At 43.4% G+C, this 20,367-nt stretch overlaps 1 protein-coding gene across 2 annotated transcripts in view; it reads right to left on the bottom strand.

The window, feature by feature from the left end:
* The window catches only part of casq1b (calsequestrin 1b), a 34,450-nt gene extending 14,338 nt beyond the window's left edge, over positions 1–20,112 (bottom strand). Inside the window, exon 1 of one of the 2 annotated variants that reach the window (XM_071333414.1) lies at positions 19,571–20,112. In XM_071333414.1, the coding sequence (XP_071189515.1) occupies positions 19,571–19,807 (237 nt within the window). In that variant the 5' untranslated portion in view covers positions 19,808–20,112. The remainder of the gene's footprint in view (positions 1–19,570) is intronic. The other variant, XM_071333413.1, reaches the window with a different exon arrangement.
* Between the last annotated feature and the right edge of the window lie 255 nt (positions 20,113–20,367).

Raw genomic sequence — 20,367 nt, 5'->3', positions numbered from 1 at the left:
AGGGGGGGTTGTAGGTTGTGTGTGGTAATGGCTGCATGTGCATCCTTCCCTGTTTCTATGACTACCGTTGCAACGTTTCGCAGCTTTATTCAAACACAAACCATCCTCATCATTCAAACGCAGAACCATCTCCACAGCTTTAATAACATCCGATGATTTTACCAAGATGTAGAATCTCCCGTTCGGTCACTATGTCTGTTTTCTCATTCCATCTCAGCCTGCCATATGTCAGAGCTTCTCTACTCAGCCTCGGTTCAACTTCACACCCCAAATATCCCAAAGACTTTTCACAATTCAATCTTTGTACCCTGAGACGCAAAGAAACTCAGAGTGCTCTTCTCCCCATTTCCAGACCAGGAAACAAACTTTTCAAACACATAACAAAAGTGATGTGTGTTCAGAATGTATCACAGCACCAGCAGGAACCAATACTAGCTGAGGAGACGGTGGATTTCTCATGACACTGTGAGGGTGAAAGACCCTCTCTTTCTGATCCTGTGTGTGTGTGGGGCGGGGGGGGACGACATTACTAAAAAGATGGCCTGTAGCCTTCCAGTTCTATTGCATCCGCTTCCAGCTATAGTGTCAATAATTCATGGATTTAACTGTAAAACAGCAGTGTGTGTGTGTGTGTGTGTGTGTGTGTGTGTGTGTGTGTGTGTGTGTGTGTGTGTGTGTGTGTGTGTGTGTGTGTGTGTGTGTGTGTGTGTGTGTGTGTGTGTGTGTGTGTGTGTGTGTGTGTGTGTGTGTGTGTGTGTGTGTGCCTGTGTTTGTGTGTGACAATGTAGCTTTAACACACCAGGACATCCCTACAGCCTACACCGACATGTTACAACAACACTGAGCAGGGTGGGCATTACAGAGTTAAACAACAGATGTGTACACGTTGCTACAGTCGCATACTGTAGGTGTGGCTAAAATAAATACCCTACAATAGACATATATGTAATAAAAAAGCTGTCCGGGTATGAAATATGTGATTTCTGAAACTTTTATTTCTGGTCAAAAGTGTTGCCCCTGTTCTTTGTAGTAGGGAGTGGGTCTTGATGATTGTAGCGGTCTTGGCCTAATTTAGCCAATTTTTTTATTAGTCCTATCTCATTCCACTGTGGAATTCAAACGAATTGAAAGTTACAAATGCACCTTTAATAGCCTATCACATCAGTTTTGCATGATATTGAATGTCCATTCCAAGTCATATCGGACTTCACACCAGCACATACTACAGTATCTCCTGGTAAATAGCTGAGGAGTGCGGATCGGACTCTGGAGGAGTGTGAAGGAGTTAAGCAGGTCTGTCTGTCACCGACTGTGAGTGAATCATGCTCCCTACACAGCATGAGCTCCATTGCAAATATGTCACACAAGAAACCAGCCAATGTTCTCATCGCATCACACATCACTCTGCGGGCGTCAGCTGCTGTTTAGCCAAGCAGGATAAATCAATCGGAGAGAACAGTGAGGCTTTGTGGCAAAGCGTTATCAGAAACGGTCTATTCTCCTGGAGTACATCATTCTGGCTGTTTTACCTGGATGTCAGAAGTCCAATAATGCACAGAACTGGGTTCAACTTGACTACTTATAGATAGGACCATGAGTTTTTCCAGACCACATGACTTGAACTGGCAAAACTCCAGGACCTAAAACACTAAGAACTACAGCTCATTTATTTACCAACCTGTACTGTATATTGTGTATTGTATATTGTGTACTGTGTATTGTGTATTGTATATTGTGTACTGTATATTGTGTATCACTCCAAACGTGCTCAACACAGGAGGTTGGTGGCACCTTAATTGGGGAGGATGGGCTCGTGGTAATGACTGGAGTGGAGTAGGCGGAATGCTGTCAAATACATCAACACACAGGGTTCCCATGTGTTGGATGTCATTCCATTCACTTCGTTCCAGCCGTTATCATGAGCCGTCCTCCTCTCAGCAGCCTCCACTGGTGCTCGAGATAGTTGGCATATTAAGCCCAAGACGTTACCACATGATACGCCAAAGAACAGGTGTTTATAATGTGTATACTCCAAAGTAACCATGACACCAACAAGTGACAACCCTTACAGCCTTTCCTACTTTGGCTCTCTCTCTAGTTCTAGCTCGAGGGGATGAAACAGGGAATGTAAACCGTGTGCTCGACAAAATTCAAAAATGTGAGTTTTAAACTTTAACCAGGCACTTTTGTTGCGCGTTTGCCTTTTCGTGTGTGTGCGTGCGTGCAGAGATGGGCAAAATATAAATAAACATGTATCTTGTTAGAAATACAAGATACTCTAAAGACTAGTGTATCAAACTAAAATACAAATGACATCAAATTACAGTTATGTTGAGGTATCAGAAATACTGCCCCTCTCTGCGTGCGTGTTTGCACCGCTTTCCCTGACATTACCTCTCCTATGAATAAGATATAACAATACATTCCAACATTCAGGAGGCCTACGGAGAGAGCGGAGGGTCATCTATTAATCATTAGGCACAACATGAAGTACAGGCTATTATAACACAACAGAAACGTTGTGTGTGTGTGTCTGTGCATGTGTGTGTGTCCTCTAGAGTCTAGTCCTTACAGTACAAACGCAATGGAACAACAGTGTGTCACGTTGCCTGTCACTTGTGACTAAATCTGGAAACCACAACCTCAAGGAACCTGCACTGAGGTCAAATTCACCTCATGGAAGCGCAACAATGAAAATGTATTCCCTTTGAGACATTAAAGACATCGTAGGCTCTGAATGTACAACATTCTTCTGAATTCCACTTCAGACTATACATATGCTATTCAGACAGCAGATGATATTCACCCCGATATTCACGGAATGGTCCTAAAATAAAAACATATTTTAAAAAAAGAAAAAAAGAAGCTATTCCAGAGAAGACCGTAGAAATCAACTCAAGCTCAGCAACCTAGTCGCCACCATCAACTGCACCATGTGTTAGTGGAGATGGCATGGTAGGTAGGTTAAATGTAGCTCCACACAGACAGAGAGAGAGCAGCTGGACGACCGGTTCTCTGGCTTCATCAGGGACTTTCTTGGCAAGGCTTTGGAGACTTGCTGACAAGTATAGTACTGAACCCCCATAGCTGTCTGCTACAGCCAACGCTGCAGAATTTGTGTGTATGTGTGTCCAGAATCTGGGGATAGGAGTCTGATTATCTGCTAGGTTGCAAAACTGGGGTGTGGGGCTTCCCGAGTGGCGCACCAGTCTAAGTCACTCCATCGCAGAGCTTGATGCATCACTACAGACCCGGGTTCGGATCCAGCGTACACGTTACAACCGGCCATGACCAGGAGTCCCGTAGGGCGGCGCACAATTGGCCCAGCGTCGTCCAGGTTAGGGGAGGGTTTGGCCAGGGGGGGCTTTACTTGGCTCATCATGCTCTAGCGACTCCCTGTGGCGGGCTGGGCGTCTGCAGGCTGACTTCGGTCGTCAGTTGAAAGGTGTTTCATCCAAACACATTGGTGCGGCTGGCTTCCAGGGAAACAACTACTTCAAGGTCTCCGAGCAAATGGCATCAATGATTGAATGCTGCTACTAGCATACACCGCTAACTAGCTAGCCATTTCACATCAGTTACATAAGTATAATGATTAAGTAGTACCTTTATATAGAGGGCCATTTGAGATGCATCCATAGTGTCTTTATTGGTTGGTTGGTTGGTTGGTGTGAGGATAGTGCAAGGGTTACGTAAACACAGTAATGATGATTATGACTGATAGTAACTCCAGGTAGACTTGCTGTCATCATGTTGTCAGCTAATGGGGACCTCAATAAAGAAAGACGACATTGCATGAACACACACATCTTTCTATGACTGATAGTACACATAAAATAGGGTTCCAAAAGGGTTCTTCGGCTGTCCCCATAGGATAACCCATTTTGGTTTCAGGTAGAACCCTTTTGGGTTCCTTATAGAACCCTCTGTGGAAAGGGTTCTACATGGAATCCAAAAGGTTTCTACCTGGAACCAAAAGGGTTCTACCTGGATCAAAAAAGGGTTATTCAAAGAGTTCTCCTATCGGGACATTCGAAGAACCCTTTTAGGTTCTAGATAGTGTGTAACCTCCTATGCTGTGTAACCTATTTAGGTCACACTTTACTTGAGTAGTACCCTATAGATCACAGGTGTCAAACTCATTCCACGGAGGGCCGAGTGTTTTTGCGCCTCCGTTGTTCTTGATTGATGAATTAAACTAGCTAATTAGTAAGGAACTCCCCACACCTTGTTGTCTAGGGCTTAATTGAAAGGAGAAACCAAAACCCTGCAGGCACTCGGCCCTCCATGGAATGAGGTCTACATGCCCAAACTATGAACACAAACTGCATATCTGTTTATATGTAACCGCTTAGAAGGGTTACATTTAGGGTTAGGTTTAGTGTTGAAATAAACATAGTAAACTTTCTATGGCTGATAGTAACATAGCTATGCCATGAAATTCACTCCATTACTTGCTTCCCGACTCCCAGCGTACACGTTACTGAATAACGCCTCACCAAGGGGAAGTAACAGGGACCTTTTTTTATTTTTTTACTGGTGACGTTGGGTTCAAATGCCACTACCGAAGCAACCGGGGATGCCTCAGCCGGCTCGTCAGGCTCCAGCGCCTCAGCCGGCTTGTCAGGCTCCCGCGCCTCAGCCGGCTCTACATGTTCCCATGCCTCAGCAGAAGCGATCGGCTTCTGGTCCTTGGGACCGTCCCTCTGGTCGGCGTCGTTCGGCGACTGGGGCCGCGCATCAGTTACGTTTACACCCTCTCCGGCGCTCAATGTCGCCAGTTGTCTTATAATTACGCACACCTGCCACCATCGTTACGCACACCTGCCACCATCGTTACACGCACCTGCGCCTCATGACACTCACCTGGACTCTATCACCTTCCTGATTACCTCCCCTATATCTGTTACTCCCCTTGGTTCTTTCCTCAGGCGTTATTGATTCTGATTCTGTTTCATGTCTGTACACTATTCGTGTTTTGTTCCATGTTTTATTTATTATTACTGCTGTACTATTGCTGTACTTGCTTCCCGAATCCCAGCGTACACGTTACAGAATAACGCCTCACCAAGGGGAAGCAACAAGGATCTTTTTATTTTTACCAGTGACCTCGGGTCCAAGCAACCGGGGATGCCTCAGCCCACTCATCAGGCTCCCGCGCCTCAGCCGGCTCGTCAGGCTCCCGCGTCTCAGCCGGCTCTTCAGGCTCCCGCGCCTCAGATGGCTCTGTCACTCCCCTTGGTTCTTTCCTCAGGAGTTATTGTTTCTGTTTCATGTCTGTACGCTATTCGTGTTTCGTTCCATGTTTTACTTATTATTACATTTTCACTCCCTGCACTTGCTTCCCGACTCCCAGCGTACACGTTACACATGCTCGCGTACAAAAACACAGGGAGGAACTATAGTTCTAGAAGTTCTAAAATGATCATGCTAAATAACAAGATATTAATAAAGTTGTTGTTGTCCGGTCACATGTTTTCACATGGGATGAAGCAAAAACAACCACACATACATACACACACATAAATAAATACAATGCATTCGGAAAGTATTTAGACTTTTTCCACATTTTGTTACGTTACAGCTTAATTCTAAAATAGATTAAATTGCCCCCCCCCCCCCCCCATCAATCTACACACAATACCCAATAATTACAAAGCAAAAACAGGTTTTTAGAAATGTTTTCAAATATCACATTTACATAAGTTTCCAGACACTTTACTCAGTACTTGGTTGAAGAACCTTTGGCAGCGACCTTCAGCCTCGAGTCGTCTTGGGTATGATGCTACAAACTTGGCACACCTGTATTTGCGGAGTTTCTCCCTCTCTTCTCTGCAGATCCTCTCAACCTCTGTCAGGTGGGTGGGGAGCGTCGCTGCACAGTTATTTTCAAGTCTCTCCAGAGATGCTAAATTGGGTTCAAGTCCAGGCTCTGGCTAGGCCACTCAAGGACATTCAGAGACTTGACCCGAAGCCACTCCTTGTCTTGGCTGTGTGCTTAGGGTCATTGTCCTGATGGAAGGTGGACCTTCAACCAAGTCTGAGGTCCTCTGTACTTTGCTCCGTTCATCTTTCCCTCGATCCTGACTAGTCTCCCAGTCCCTGCCACTGAAAAACATCCCCACAGAATGATGCTGCCACCACTATGCTTCACCATAGGGGTGGTGCCAGGATTCCTCCTGACGTAAAGCTTGGCATTCAGGCCAAAGAGTTCAATCTTGGTGTCATAAGACCAGAGAATCTTGTTTCTCAAGGTCTGAGAGTCCTTTAGGTGCCTTTTGGCAAACTCCAAGCGGGCTGTCATGTGACACTTACTAAGGAGTGGCTTCCATCTGGCCCCTCTACCATAAAGGCCTTATTGGTGGAGTGCCGCAGATATCGTTGACCTTCTGGAAGGTTCTCCCATCTCCACAGAAGAATGCTGGAGCTCTGTCAGAGTGACCATTGGGTTATTGGTCACCTCCCTGACCAAGGCCCTTCTCCCCGATTGCTCGGTTTGGCCAGGCGGCCAGCTCTAGGAAGAGTCTTGGTGGTTCCAAACTTCTTTCATTTAAGAACGATGGAGGCCACTGTGTTCTTGGGGACTTTCAATGCTACAGAAATGTTTTGGTACTCTTCCCCAGATCTGTGCCTCAACACAATCCTGTTTCGGCGCTCTACCGACAGTTCCTTCAACCTCATGGCTTGGTGTTTGCTCTGACATGCACTGTCAACTGTGGGACCTTATATATACAGGTTGACCATAAATCAATTTCGAGTCTCATAGTAAAGGGTCTGAATATTTATGTAAATAAGGTATTTCTGTTTTACATTTTTAATACAGTACCAGTCAAAAGTTTGGACACACCTACTCATTCAAAGGTTTTTCTTTATGTTTACTATATACCACATTGTAGAATAATAGTGAAGACATCAAAACTATCAAATAACACATATGGAATCATCTAGTAACCAAAAAAGTGTTTAACAAATCAAAATATATTTTAGATTTGAGATTCTTCAAAGTAGCCACCCTTTCCCTTGATGACAGCTTTGCACACTCTTGGCATTCTCTCAACCAGCTTCATGAGGTAGTCACCTGGAATGCATTTCAATTAACAGGTGCGCCGTGTTAAAAGTTAATTTGTGGAATTTCTTTCCTTCTTAATGCATTTGAGCCAATCAGTTGCATTGTGACAAGGTAGGTGTGGTATACAGAAGATAGTCCTATTTTGTAAAAGACCAAGTCCATATTATGGCAAGAACAGCTCAAGTAAGCAAAGAGAAATGACAGCCAATCGTTACTTTAAGACATGAAGGTCAGTCAATGAGGAAAATTTTAAGAACTTTGAAAGTTTCTTCAAGTGTAGTCGCAAAAAACTTTCAGTGCTCTGATGAAACTGCCTTTCATGAGGACCGCCACAGGAAAGGAAGACCCAGAGTTTCCTTTGCTGCAGAGAACAAGTTCATTAGAGTTACCAGTCTCAGAAATTGCAGAGATTCACAGAATTCAAGTAACAGACACATCTCAACATTTACTGTTCAGAGTAGACTGCGTGAATCAGGCCTTCATGGTCGAATTGCTGCAAAGAAACCATTACTAAAGGACATAAAAACGAAGAGATTTGCTTGGGCTAAGAAACACATGTAATGGAAATTAGACCGGTGGAAATCTGTCCTTTGGTCTGAGTCCAAATGAGTCCAAATTTGAGATTTTTGCTTCTAACCGCCGTGTCTTTGTGAGAAGGAGAGTAGGTGAACGGATGATCTCCGCATGTGTGGTTCCCACTGTGAAGCATGGAGGAGGAGGTGTGATGGTGTGGGGGTGTTTTACTGGTGATACTGTCAGTGATCTATTTGGAATTCAAGGCACACTTAACCAGCATGGCTACCACAGCATCCTGCAGCGATACACCATCCCATCTGGTTTGCGCTTAGTGGGACTATCATTTGTTTTTCAACAAGACAATGATCCAACACACCTCCAGGGTGTGCAAGGGCTATTTGACCAAGAAGGAGAGTGATGGAGTGCTGCATCAGATGACCTGGCCTCCACAATCCCCCGACCTCAACCTAATTGAGATACTTTGGGATGAGTTGGACCGCAGAGTGAAGGAAAAGCAGCAAACAAGTACTCAGCATATGTGGGAACTCCTTCAAGACTGTTGGAAAAGCATTCCAGGTGAAGCTGGTTGTGAAAATGACAAGAGTGTGCAAAGCTGTCATCAAGGCAAAGGGTGGCTACTTTGAAGAATCTAAAATATATTTTGATTTGTTTAACACTTTTTAGGTTACTACATGATTCCATATGTGTTATTTCATAGTTTGGAAGTATTCACTGTTCTTCTACAATGTAGAAAATAGTCAAAATAAAGAAAAACCATTGAATGAGTAGGTGTGTCCAAACTTTTGACTGGTACTGTACATTTGCAAAAATTTCTACAATCCTGTTTTCGCTTTGTCATTATGAGGTATTGTGTTGTCTGTTACTCGGAAGCGGTGGATGGTGTGCATGCCTCCTGAATTGGACTAGAAGCCCACTCCGAATACCTCTTCTCCGCCGGCGGTGTTTTGGAGCAGCCTCTGGAATAAGTTAAATTGCCCTGGGGGGTACGAACAAAGGATACAATTCGGGAATGTCGTATTCCTGGTTTTAATGCTGGTGAGTTACCGCCGCTCTGATATCCCCCCAAAACATCTGGCTGTATGTAATAACACAAAGAAACGTCTGGGCTAATAATGAAATAACACACACAAAAACAAAATACTGCAAAGTTGCTTAGGCGCTAGAAGCAGAGCTGCCATATCTGTCGGTGGCATCTTACTCAAAAGTATGGAGCATACAGTCAGGAAGTAGAGAGCTATAAGGAAGAGCAGGACCATGGAACTGTGTTCAAATTAAATGATCACAATTTAGAGTAATGGATTGAATAGAATAAATCAATCGCAAACTATGAAGCCCAAGACGCACCGTTTATTGACCTTCACAATATCCAAACTTAACCATAGGATACTTTATCCTTTGTAACACTGTAATCATCCCCAAATGTTGTACTCAACCACTTCTAAAACCTTTTCAATTTGTTAGTTAGTAGCTTTGGGCTTGCATCACATCACTACTCTCATGAGAACTGGCAGTAATACAAGTATTGTTGTTGGTGTTGCTGCCTAATGAGCAGTGATGATGTTATTTCGCATCAGCAGCATGGTGCCAGGAGAGTGACACGGTTGCCATGACGATGGTCTGAACGTTCAGCTCAATACTACAGAGAATGTCTATTCCACATGGTCCTGTAGAAGATGCAGCTAGTCATGTAAGAAGGATGTAGAGGAACTAGCTAATGTAGTATTATCCACAGGTAGCTCCAGGGGTGGCCAATCAATCTCAGCCATTGAGGGACACAGTGTGTAATGGTTTTTGAACTGAAATAAATGCAAAAGGCTTTGAAAATAAAAAAGCTCGCAGTATGCTCACTCAGTGCTCCAGTGACATTTCACAGAGATACGTTTGTTTTTGAGAGAAATCTTCTAAAAAAAAGAACAGGAATCTTGTATTAATATGAAAAGCTTATACTAAAATATGTCATGACTCAAAATCAATATCTATCCTACCTCTATGTTGTTTTTAGGTCCTGTACATGCGAAAAGAAAGATGATGAGTTCAACGGGAAAGTGAGACTGTCAGGTAGCCATTATTCTCGCACGGCGTCCAGCCTGGACGACACGATGCTTTATGATTTTTGTACCACTGTTTTTCTCTGGCCTCCATTGATTTAGTCACCCTCATTCTGTCCATCCTACAAGGGTAAAAACCAATAACCTTTGAACAGATTGTGATAGACACATGAGGGTTGAACCATTGGTTTTCTTGGGGGATTATCGACACAATTAACATAGTATTTTACCTGTTGGTCATAATATGATTTAAGGCTGCTGCCCCATATCCCATTTCATGTCCGGCTAGCTCCATACCTATCCCAAATAAGAGAACAAACTACACCCCACTTTGACCTATGAAAACGTATAATTTGGACTCACCACTGATAGATGCATCTATTTTTCACTATTTCCCTGTTCAAAGCCAGTGATCCATAAAAGCTTAACTGCTTGCTGCCCCCCTTCAAAGACATAGAGAGGATTCAGCATACTTTTAATGCAATCCTGTGGGACTTTGTGTTTACGCAGTAGATGCTGCAACAATGAAATGCCCAGCCAGCCAGGCAGACATAGATACAGTGGGGAGAACAAGTATTTGATACACTGCCGATTTTGCAGGTTTTCCTACTTACAAAGCATGTAGAGGTCTGTAATTTTTATCATAGGTACACTTCAACTGTGAGAGACAGAATCTAAAACAAATATCCAGAAAATCACATTGTATGATTTTTAAGTAATTAATTTGCATTTTATTGCATGAAATAAGTATTTGATACATCAGAAAAGCAGAACTTAATATTTGGTACAGAAACCTTTGTTTGCAATTACAGAGATCATACATTTCCTGTAGTTCTTGACCAGGTTTGCACACACTGCAGCAGGGATTTTGGCCCACTCCTCCATACAGACCTTCTCCAGATCCTTCAGGTTTGGGGGCTGTCGCTGGGCAATACGGACTTTCAGCTAACTCCAAAGATTTTATATTGGGTTCAGGTCTGGAGACTGGCTAGGCCACTCCAGGACCTTGAGATGCTTCTTACGGAGCCACTCCTTAGTTGCCCTGGCTGTGTGTTTCGGGTCGTTGTCATGCTGGAAGACCCAGCCACGACCCATCTTCAATGCTCTTACTGAGGGAAGGAGGTTGTTGGCCAAGATCTCGCGATAAATGGCCCCATCCATCCTCCCCTCAATACGGTGCAGTCGCCCTGTCCCCTTTGCAGAAAAGCATCCCCAAAGAATGATGTTTCCACCTCCATGCTTCACGGTTGAGATGGTGTTCTTGGGGTTGTACTCATCCTTCTTCTTCCTCCAAACACGGCGAGTGGAGTTTAGACCAAAAAGCTCTATTTTTGTCTCATCAGACCACATGACCTTCTCCCATTCCTCCTCTGGATCATCCAGATGGTCATTGGCAAACTTCAGACGGTCCTGGACATGCGCTGGCTTGAGCAGAGGGACCTTGCGTGCGCTGCAGGATTTTAATCCATGACGGCGTAGTGTGTTACTAATGGTTTTCTTTGAGACTGTGGTCCCAGCTCTCTTCAGGTCATTGACCAGGTCCTGCCGTGTAGTTCTGGGCTGATCCCTCACCTTCCTCATGATCATTGATGCCCCACGAGGTGAGATCTTGCATGGAGCCCCAGACCAAGGGTGATTGACCGTCATCTTGAACTTCTTCCATTTTCTAATAATTGCGCCAACAGTTGTTGCCTTCTCACCAAGCTGCTTGCCTATTGTCCTGTAGTCCATCCTTGCCTTGTGCAGGTCTACAATTTTATCCCTGATGTCCTTACACAGCTCTCTGGTCTTGGCCATTGTGGAGAGGTTGGAGTCTGTTTGATTGAGTGTGTGGACAGGTGTCTTTTATATAGGTATCGAGTTCAAACAGGTGCAGTTAATACAGGTAATGAGTGGAGAACAGGAGGGCGTCTTAAAGAAAAACTAACAGGTCTGTGAGAGCCGGAAATCTTACTGGTTGGTAGGTGATCAAATACTTATGTCATGCAATAAAATGCAAATTAATTACTTAAAAATCATACAATGTGATTTTCTGGATTTTTGTTTTAGATTCTGTCTCTCACAGTTGAAGTGTACCTGTGATAAAAAATTACAGACCTCTACATGCTTTGTAAGTAGGAAAACCTGCAAAATCGGCAGTGTATCAAATACTTGTTCTCCCCACTGTATATTTTCATAAAATGTTACACACAGTCAAGTACAGCAATGCTACACACCCTCTAGATGTGACTCATACCCAAAATCTACACAGAATCCACCGTCCACCGTGTACTTATGCTAGCTTAGCTAGCATGTAAATAAAAAATATAATATATGTTTTATTGTCACATACACCTGATAGGTGCAGTGAAATGTGCTGTTATACAGGGTCAGCCATAGAAGTACAGTGCCCCTGGAGGAAATTAGGATTAAGTGCCTTGCTCAAGGGCCCATTGACAGATTTTTCATCTCAATTACATTGTGCATGTTCATTTATACAGTAACTATTATTTAACATGGGATTCACCTGGGATTTGAACTCACAATCTCTTGGTTCATGGCATTCCCATCTTCCTGCTACGCCACCATGTCTGTGTCAGTGACTGGATTCCCCTGTATTGCTACACTTTGCACTTTTAATTAAATCTCAGCTTGGTTAAAAGTGCACTCAAGAAAAACAATTGTATTTATCATAGTGATAAAGGAGTAACATTAAAAGAGAGTAATATGCCACACCAACATTAGAGCACTATACAGAAAACCCTAACATTTCTGAAATAAGTAAATTAAATCATTGATGAGAGAATAGTTAGATTAACTGATAGCTGACACATACATGGTGGCATAGCAGAAATATATGAATGCTGTGAACCAAGAGGTTATGAGTTTAAATCCCAGGTGAGAAAATGTAAGCAGCTCCAGTGTACGTATATTTGGGATTGTGTTTTAGGTTATTAACCTCCTGCTGAAGGGGGAATTTGTCTCCCAGTGTCTGTTGGAAAGAAGACTGAACCAGGTTGTCCTCTAGGATTTTGCCTGTACTTAGCTCTATTCCATTTATTTTTATAGACTCACTAGTCCTAGCCAATGACAAGCATACCCATAACATGATGCTGCTACCACCACGCTTGAAAATATGAAGAGTGGTACTCAGTAATGTATTGTGTTGGATTTGCCCCAAACATAACGCTTTGTATTCAGGACATAAAGTTCATTTCTTTGACACATTCTTTGCAGTTTTAATATAGTGCCTTATTACAAACTGGATGCATGTTTTGGAATATTTGTATTATGTACAGGCTTTCTTCTTTTCACTCTGTAATTTAATATTGTGTAGTAACTACAATGTTGTTGAACAGCCATTAAACTCTGTAACTGTTTTCAAGTCACCATTGACTTCATGGTAAAAATCCCTGAGTGGTTCCCTTCCTCTCCTAACACAGTTAGGAAGGATGCCTATTGCTTTGTAGTGACTGGGTGTATTGATACACCATCTAAAGTGTAATTAATAACTTCACCATGCTCAAAGGGATATTCAATGTCTGCTTTTTTTTTACCCATCTGCCAGTAAATTCACTGTTCAATTGAGGGACCTTACAGATAATTGTATGTGTGGGGTACAGTATTTTACAAGGCAAGTCAGTTAAGAACAAATTCTTATTTTCAATGACAGCCAGGGGCAGAATGACAGATTTGTACCTTGTCAGCTCAGGGATTTGATCTTGCAACCTTTAGGTTGCTAGTCCACCGCTCTAACCACTAGGCTACGCTGTTGCCCACCTCAGTGATGAGGTAGTCATTCAAAAATCATGTTAAGCACTATCATTGCACACAGTGAGTTCATGCAACTTATTATGTGGCTTGTTAAGCAAATATTTACTCCTGAATTTATTTAGGCTTGCCATAACAGAGCGGTTGAATATTTATTGGCTCAAAACATTTCAGCTTTTAATTTTTTATTAATTTGTAAAAAATTCTAAAAACATAATTCCACTTTGACATTATGGGGCATTGTGTGTAGCTCAGCGACACAAAATCTAAATGTAATACATTTGGAATTCAGGCGGTAACACAACACAATGTGGAAAAGGTCAAGGGGTGTGAATACTTTCTGAAAGTACTATATGTCAAATATGTACGTTGAAAACGCTGCATGTTGAAAGAACTGTTGGTCCCTATCCTTGCCAACAAACATCTGTGAATGGATCAGTGGTTCAACCAATCAGGGCCCTGATAGGCTCGGCAACAGTAACAAGGGGTGGTCTGTAAAGATATATATATTTTTTTTTTTACATTTCTAAGGGACCATCAGGTGACATCTTAAAAACGTATTTAGGGACGTACCTGAAACAAGCTGGGAACAAGACAAAAACCTCCAGGGGACCACAACAGAATGTCCTATGTTTTAAATTACATTGGATACAGGAATGTTCTTGCAACATGCCCATGAAACCTGTCTAGAATATTAATATCTTATATTCTAAGAACATGGTAACCATGTTTTGTGTGTGTTTGGTGTGACGTTGATGGAATATTCTCCTATCCCTCAGAAAACTAGACACAGGAACGTTCTTGCAACATTCCCATGAAACGTGTCTAGAACATTAATATTAAATGTTCTGAGAACATGGTAACCATGTTCTGGGTTCCGGTTAACTTTGAGAAAATGGTCTCTTGGAAACAGTCCTAGCACATCACTGGAACATTCCTATGAAAACGTAAGGTAATAACCTAATGCGACTCTTAAGAGAACGTTCCTTAAAGTTGTGAGAACGTTTGTTGTTAGTTGTTGTCTGTTGATTGAGCCTAGTACAGTACAACAATGGCAGCTAGCATGAGTCTCTGTTATTAGGTCTAGTGCAGTGATGCTAGCTTAGCTAGCATTAGTCACTGACTGACTCAAATGAATACAAATCTCCATAGTGACCAAACAGCTGCGATCTGGACCAAATTACAGTAGGCCACATGACATGGGACTTTCCTTGAGAACAAAGAACTCTCTCTATTTCTCTCTCCTCCTCTGTCTCTCTCGCTCTCTCTCTGCATATCTCATCTCCTCCTTGCAAATACACAAATCATTCAATCAGGATTGTTATTATTACACCTCGTAAACACAAACTTCACCCGCGTGAACACTGATACTCTCCCACACCCAAATCATCCTCAAGTATCCTCATACACCCCTTAACGTCACATAAACCCAAAAACCAACACAGCTCCAAAATCAACGCCCAACCGCATATAGATATAGCATCTTCATCTCCATTATCTTGTTAATGACCGAGAGAGAGATAATCTGACTCCAGTAATCTGACTCTTAGAGGGGTGACATTTCAGGTGTGATTGGCCGGGGAGACACTGGCTAGCGTTCTGACCTTTGACCTCTCAGAGAAGAAGATGCCGAGGAGGATTACTTTCTCGCCAGGCTAGGTGGGGTAGGGAAGTCGCAGGCAAGAAGATGGTAACCGGAGGTTGTTTTTGTGCTCTTGCTCAGGCTATCTGTCTTAAAGCGAGGCAGCAGAGTTTTTGTATAATTTCAGCCAGTAGTATATACAGTGGGGAGAACAAGTATTTGATACACTGCGGATTTTGAAGGTTTTCCTACTTACAAAGCATGTAGAGGTCTGTAATATTTATCATAGGTACACTTCAACTGTGAGAGACGGAATCTAAAACAAAAATCCAGAAAATCACATTGTATGATTTTTAAGTAATTCATTTGCATTTTATTGCATGACATAAGTATTTGATACATCAGAAAAGCAGAACTTAATATTTGGTACAGAAACCTTTGTTTGCAATTACAGAGATCATACGTTTCCTGGAGTTCTTGACCAGGTTTGCACACACTGCAGCAGGGATTTTGTCCCACTCCTCCATACAGACCTTCTCCAGATCCTTCAGGTTTCAGGGCTGTCGCTGGGCAATACGGACTTTCAGCGCCCTCCAAAGATTTTCTATTGGGTTCAGGTCTGGAGACTGGCTAGGCCACTCCAGGACCTTGAGATGCTTCTTACGGAGCCACTCCTTAGTTTCCCTGGCTGTGTGTTTCGGGTCGTTGTCATGCTGGAAGACCCAGCCACGACCCATCTTCAATGCTCTTACTGAGGGAAGGAGGTTGTTGGCCAAGATCTCGCGATACATGGCCCCATCCATCCTCCCCTCAATACGGTGCAGTCGTCCTGTCCCCTTTGCAGAAAAGCATCCCCAAAGAATGATGTTTCCACCTCCATGCTTCACGGTTGGGATGGTGTTCTTGGGGTTGTACTCATCCTTCTTCTTCCTCCAAACACGTCGAGTGGAGTTTAGACCAAAAAGCTCAATTTTTGTCTCATCAGACCACATGACCTTCTCCCATTCTTCCTCTGGATCATCCAGATGGTCATTGGCAAACTTCAGACGGGCCTGGACATGCCCTGGCTTGAGCAGGGGGACCTTGCGTGCGCTGCAGTATTTTAATCCATGATGGCATAGTGTGTTACTAATGGTTTTCTTTGAGACTGTGGTCCCAGCTCTCTTCAGGTCATTGACCAGGTCCTGCCGTGTAGTTCTGGGCTGATCCCTCACCTTCCTCATGATCATTGATGCCCCACGAGGTGAGATCTTGCATGGAGCCCCAGACCGAGGATGATTGACCGTCATCTTGAACTTCTTCCATTTTCTAATAATTGCGCCAACAGTTGTTGCCTTCTCACCAAGCTGCTTGCCTATTGTCCTGTAGCCCATCCCAGCCTTGTGCAGGTCTACAATTTTACCCCTGATGTCCTTACACAGCTCTCTGGTCTTGGCCATTGTGGAGAGGTTGGAGTCTGTTTGATTGAGTGTGTGGACAGGTGTCTTTTATACAGGTAACGAGTTCAAACAGGTGCAGTTAATACAGGTAATGAGTGGAGAACAGGAGGGCTTCTTAAAGAAAAACTAACAGGTCTGTGAGAGCCGGAATTCTTACTGGTTGGAAGGTGATCAAATACTTATGTCTTGCAATAAAATGCAAATTAATTACTTAAAAATCATACAATGTGATTTTCTGGATTTTTGTTTTAGATTCCGTCTCTCACAGTTGAAGTGTACCTATGATAAAAATTACAGACCTCTACATGCTTTGTAAGTTGGAAAACCTGCAAAATCGGCAGTGTATCAAATACTTGTTCTCCCCACTGTATATATATAAAATATATATTTTTTTTTATAATACATTTTTTAATTCTGCAATTCATTTGATATGTTACAAATTCCAATTTGTATAATACGTTATGAATTTCTAAGTGCTTACGATTCCGTTCAATCTCTTTAACTGTCAGTGTTTCTGGTGCATCTGCATTTTAACTTTCTATCTCTCTCCCTCAACACTCGTAACAATTACTGTATGGCACCAAAACCTCTAGATTACCATTTTATTCAATTGTTCACATAAGCACCGCTTTTGAATGCAGACACCACCACAACCTCAACAACGCTCAGTCTAAAGAAACAAGATAGATCTAGAAATTGTGGGACTACTCTAATTTGTAATTGGCTGAATCGTTGTCATCCACACTATTTATGGTTTGAGACATCCATGAGGAGACAGCAGCTCAGGAGCCTCATTACTACGGTAAGTACATTGGATTACACACCTTGTGCTACTCATCTGTCCAATAGCATTACTGAACATTACAGGGTTGAAGTGAAATCATATGATATTTTCCATCTGTGAAATGCATCAGAGCAAGTCACACAACATAAACCGTCGTGCTGGACCAGTCCTCTGATCAGTATCTTGAGATATTGGGGTCTTTCCTGCAATAAAACAATTCACATATTTTTATATACTGGTGGATATTGAGTTTTGTACTCTTAACAATCCAATTACATCTGATTTTGTCAGGGTGCATCATTTAATAATTAATATATCCTGTTTGGTGGAAATGCTATTTTCAGTATGTATTTTAGACCCCTGAAAGCTTGTTTCTGATTGGCTAACGAACGCTCTACATTGACCAGTAGTCAGCAGTAAGACAGTGAGGGGTCAAGCTACTCAGCAACTCAGCAGGCTAGCTACTCACACACACACACAAGCGCACACACACACACACACACACACACACACACACACACACACACACACACACACACACACACACACACACACACACACACACACACACACACACACACACACACACACACACACCCTACTCAACTCAGCTACATGGCTGCACATGGGCACACAAGGGCTTGCAGTCAATCTATCGTATTCGAAGTGTGGTAGGTACATAAAGGATTGTGTAGCCCGCTCTGCAGTCAAATAACCTAGTGCCTCATGGTTGGAATGTTATTCATATTTTTCATAATTTCATAATTAATAAACATATACATTTTTAAAACACTGAAAATCCGGTGTTTCTATGTCAAACGGTTTTGTTATATTTCAGTCTTCTGTGATTTATATCAAGTGTAATATTGAGATGCAAACTAAAAATGTAATACAATTCAACTCTATATCTGACATGGTACAGGTGTCTTCTATTTTTAAGCTCATAGCCATATGTGTGAGCTGTATACTTTTGTCTCAAAGTAGATTTGTTTAAAAAAAGAAGAAGAACCCTGATTTAGCCCACTGCGGTGAAAGGTTAAGATGTTCACCTGCGGCCTAGCGTTGTGTATTATGGTGCCGGGAGAGCATTGAAAGCACGGATAGAAGTTAGAGCTGTGACATATGTCTCTCTGTCTCTCCCCGGAAGGCTTTTCGCCTTCTTGGTAACTGCGCCATCCCTGTCCAGAGCTATTTACAGTTGTGACAGCTTGCGCTACTCTAGACCTGTAAGAAGACACTGTATGTGTCAAGCATCTCAAAGTATGAGTGCTGATATAGGATACATTTTCCCTTTTCGATCACAATGAATAAGATGACATGGATAGGGGGGGACCTGATCCTAGATCAGTACTCTTACTTCGATACTCTTGATACAAACAGCCCCAGGTCTCTCCTGTCCATGTAATCTTATAGACTATGATCAAAAAAACGGATACTAGATCAGCACTCCTTCTTTGAGACGCTTGATACATACAGAGCCAGACTTACCCTGATCTGCTGTGGGCGTGCAGTGCACTGTGCAGAAGAACTGCAGGGCTAGATATCGGGTTGTTGTTATGATGTCATGGTCTAATTTTGATCCTCTTTGAATTCAGCAGTTTGATAGTTCATCCGCTACAACCCACATACCGTACCTGTATGCACGCACACATACCCATATACCCACAAGCCGCTTGGACACCCTCAAGCAGAACTAAATAGCCCAGAGAACCCCGAAGCAAAAACCTATGGATTTAGGACTCAGCTACGCAGACCAGACCAGACCAGCTTCAACTCTTGTTTTCCAACGACCAGTAACATGACGTGTCCAAGGCCCAACCATTTGGAGTGCTCCACATCCTGGTTCAGTCTAACTAACCAGGCTCCCAATATTCTTAGGAAAGACAAACTATATTTTCTATTAAGGTGCTTTTTTAGCATCTCTCAGCGTGTAGTGTTCTCCCCTGCCACCTTGTCTCTTTCTCTCTCTCTCCCTCATCCCCTCTTCCCTCCATTTCCCCTGGGTTGATGAGGCTGCTGGCTTCCTGGAACGTACCTGCAGCGCAAATTATGCCATGTCTCTCTCCCTCATTGTTGCCCCTCCCTCCATTCTCTCATCCCTCAGTTTCCCTCTATCCACTCTCCCCCTCTTTCTCATCATCCTTTTGCCCCACATCAGGGGTCATGTTATCTAGCCTCAGGTACCTTCTCCTCCATCTCCCTCATAAGTCCTCCCTCAACCCTTCATCCCCTTTTTCCCCCTTATCCCTCAGTTTCGTCATGCTGTCCCAACACCCGCGTCCAGGGTCAACTCCTCCATCTCACTCATCCTTACTCCCTCTTCCCCTCCATTCCTCCATCCATTCCCTCCAAAGAACCCACCTCCAGGGCGAGCTCCTCCATCTCGAATGCTTTCTGGGCGTTTTTGTTGTTCTCCACATGTGCATGGTAGTAGATCACCATGACATCGTACTTCTTCATCACAGACTTGTAGTTCTTAGCGTTGAGATCATGGACGCGGTCTTTGCCATCATACTCGGGGATCTCCAGACCCTTCTCTCCCCAGGACATGTTCCCCAAAGAGAGCAGGGCCCCCAGAAACACCCAACCCCACTTCATTGTTCCAGGTTATTGTTGGTTCCCCCCACTCAGGTCTCCCACGACTTGGACGTCAATTACTGAATTGTTTAATGTTGCGGATTTTTTTTTATTTTTGCGTTGTTCCTAAAATAAAAAAAACGCCACTTAGGAACAAGGTCCACTTCGTTTCGACGCCGGCCAGAGAAGAGCAGGTCGGAGAGTTGAACCCCCCCTTTTACACGCGGGCTCAAACACTACCGTCCAAGGGGGTGAGTGAGGGGTGGGGTTCCAACGACGAGGGCGAGTTGGAGGGAGAGAGAAGCAGGCTGCAACCCGGGGAGAGTGGGCAACCAAAAAGTAGGGAGAGCAAGTGGGAGGGGGATGGGGGGGCTTGATGACGATGGGTTTGGGGGGGGGTTAGAAAATAGCAAATGGATGGAAACGTGGGAGGGGCTAACTTTGGATCACATGGCCACCTGTTGGATGAGAGAGAGAGAGAGAGAGAGAGAGAGAGAGAGAGAGAGAGAGAGAGAGAGAGAGAGAGAGAGAGAGAGAGAGAGAGAGAGAGAGAGAGAGAGAGAGAGGGAGGAGATTCCATT

This window comes from Salvelinus alpinus, chromosome 11 (genome assembly GCF_045679555.1).
Source record: "Salvelinus alpinus chromosome 11, SLU_Salpinus.1, whole genome shotgun sequence".
Taxonomy (NCBI): Eukaryota; Metazoa; Chordata; class Actinopteri; order Salmoniformes; family Salmonidae; genus Salvelinus; species Salvelinus alpinus.
Note: the sequence above shows the minus strand (reverse complement) of the source record. Positions and strands in the feature narration are given on the sequence as shown.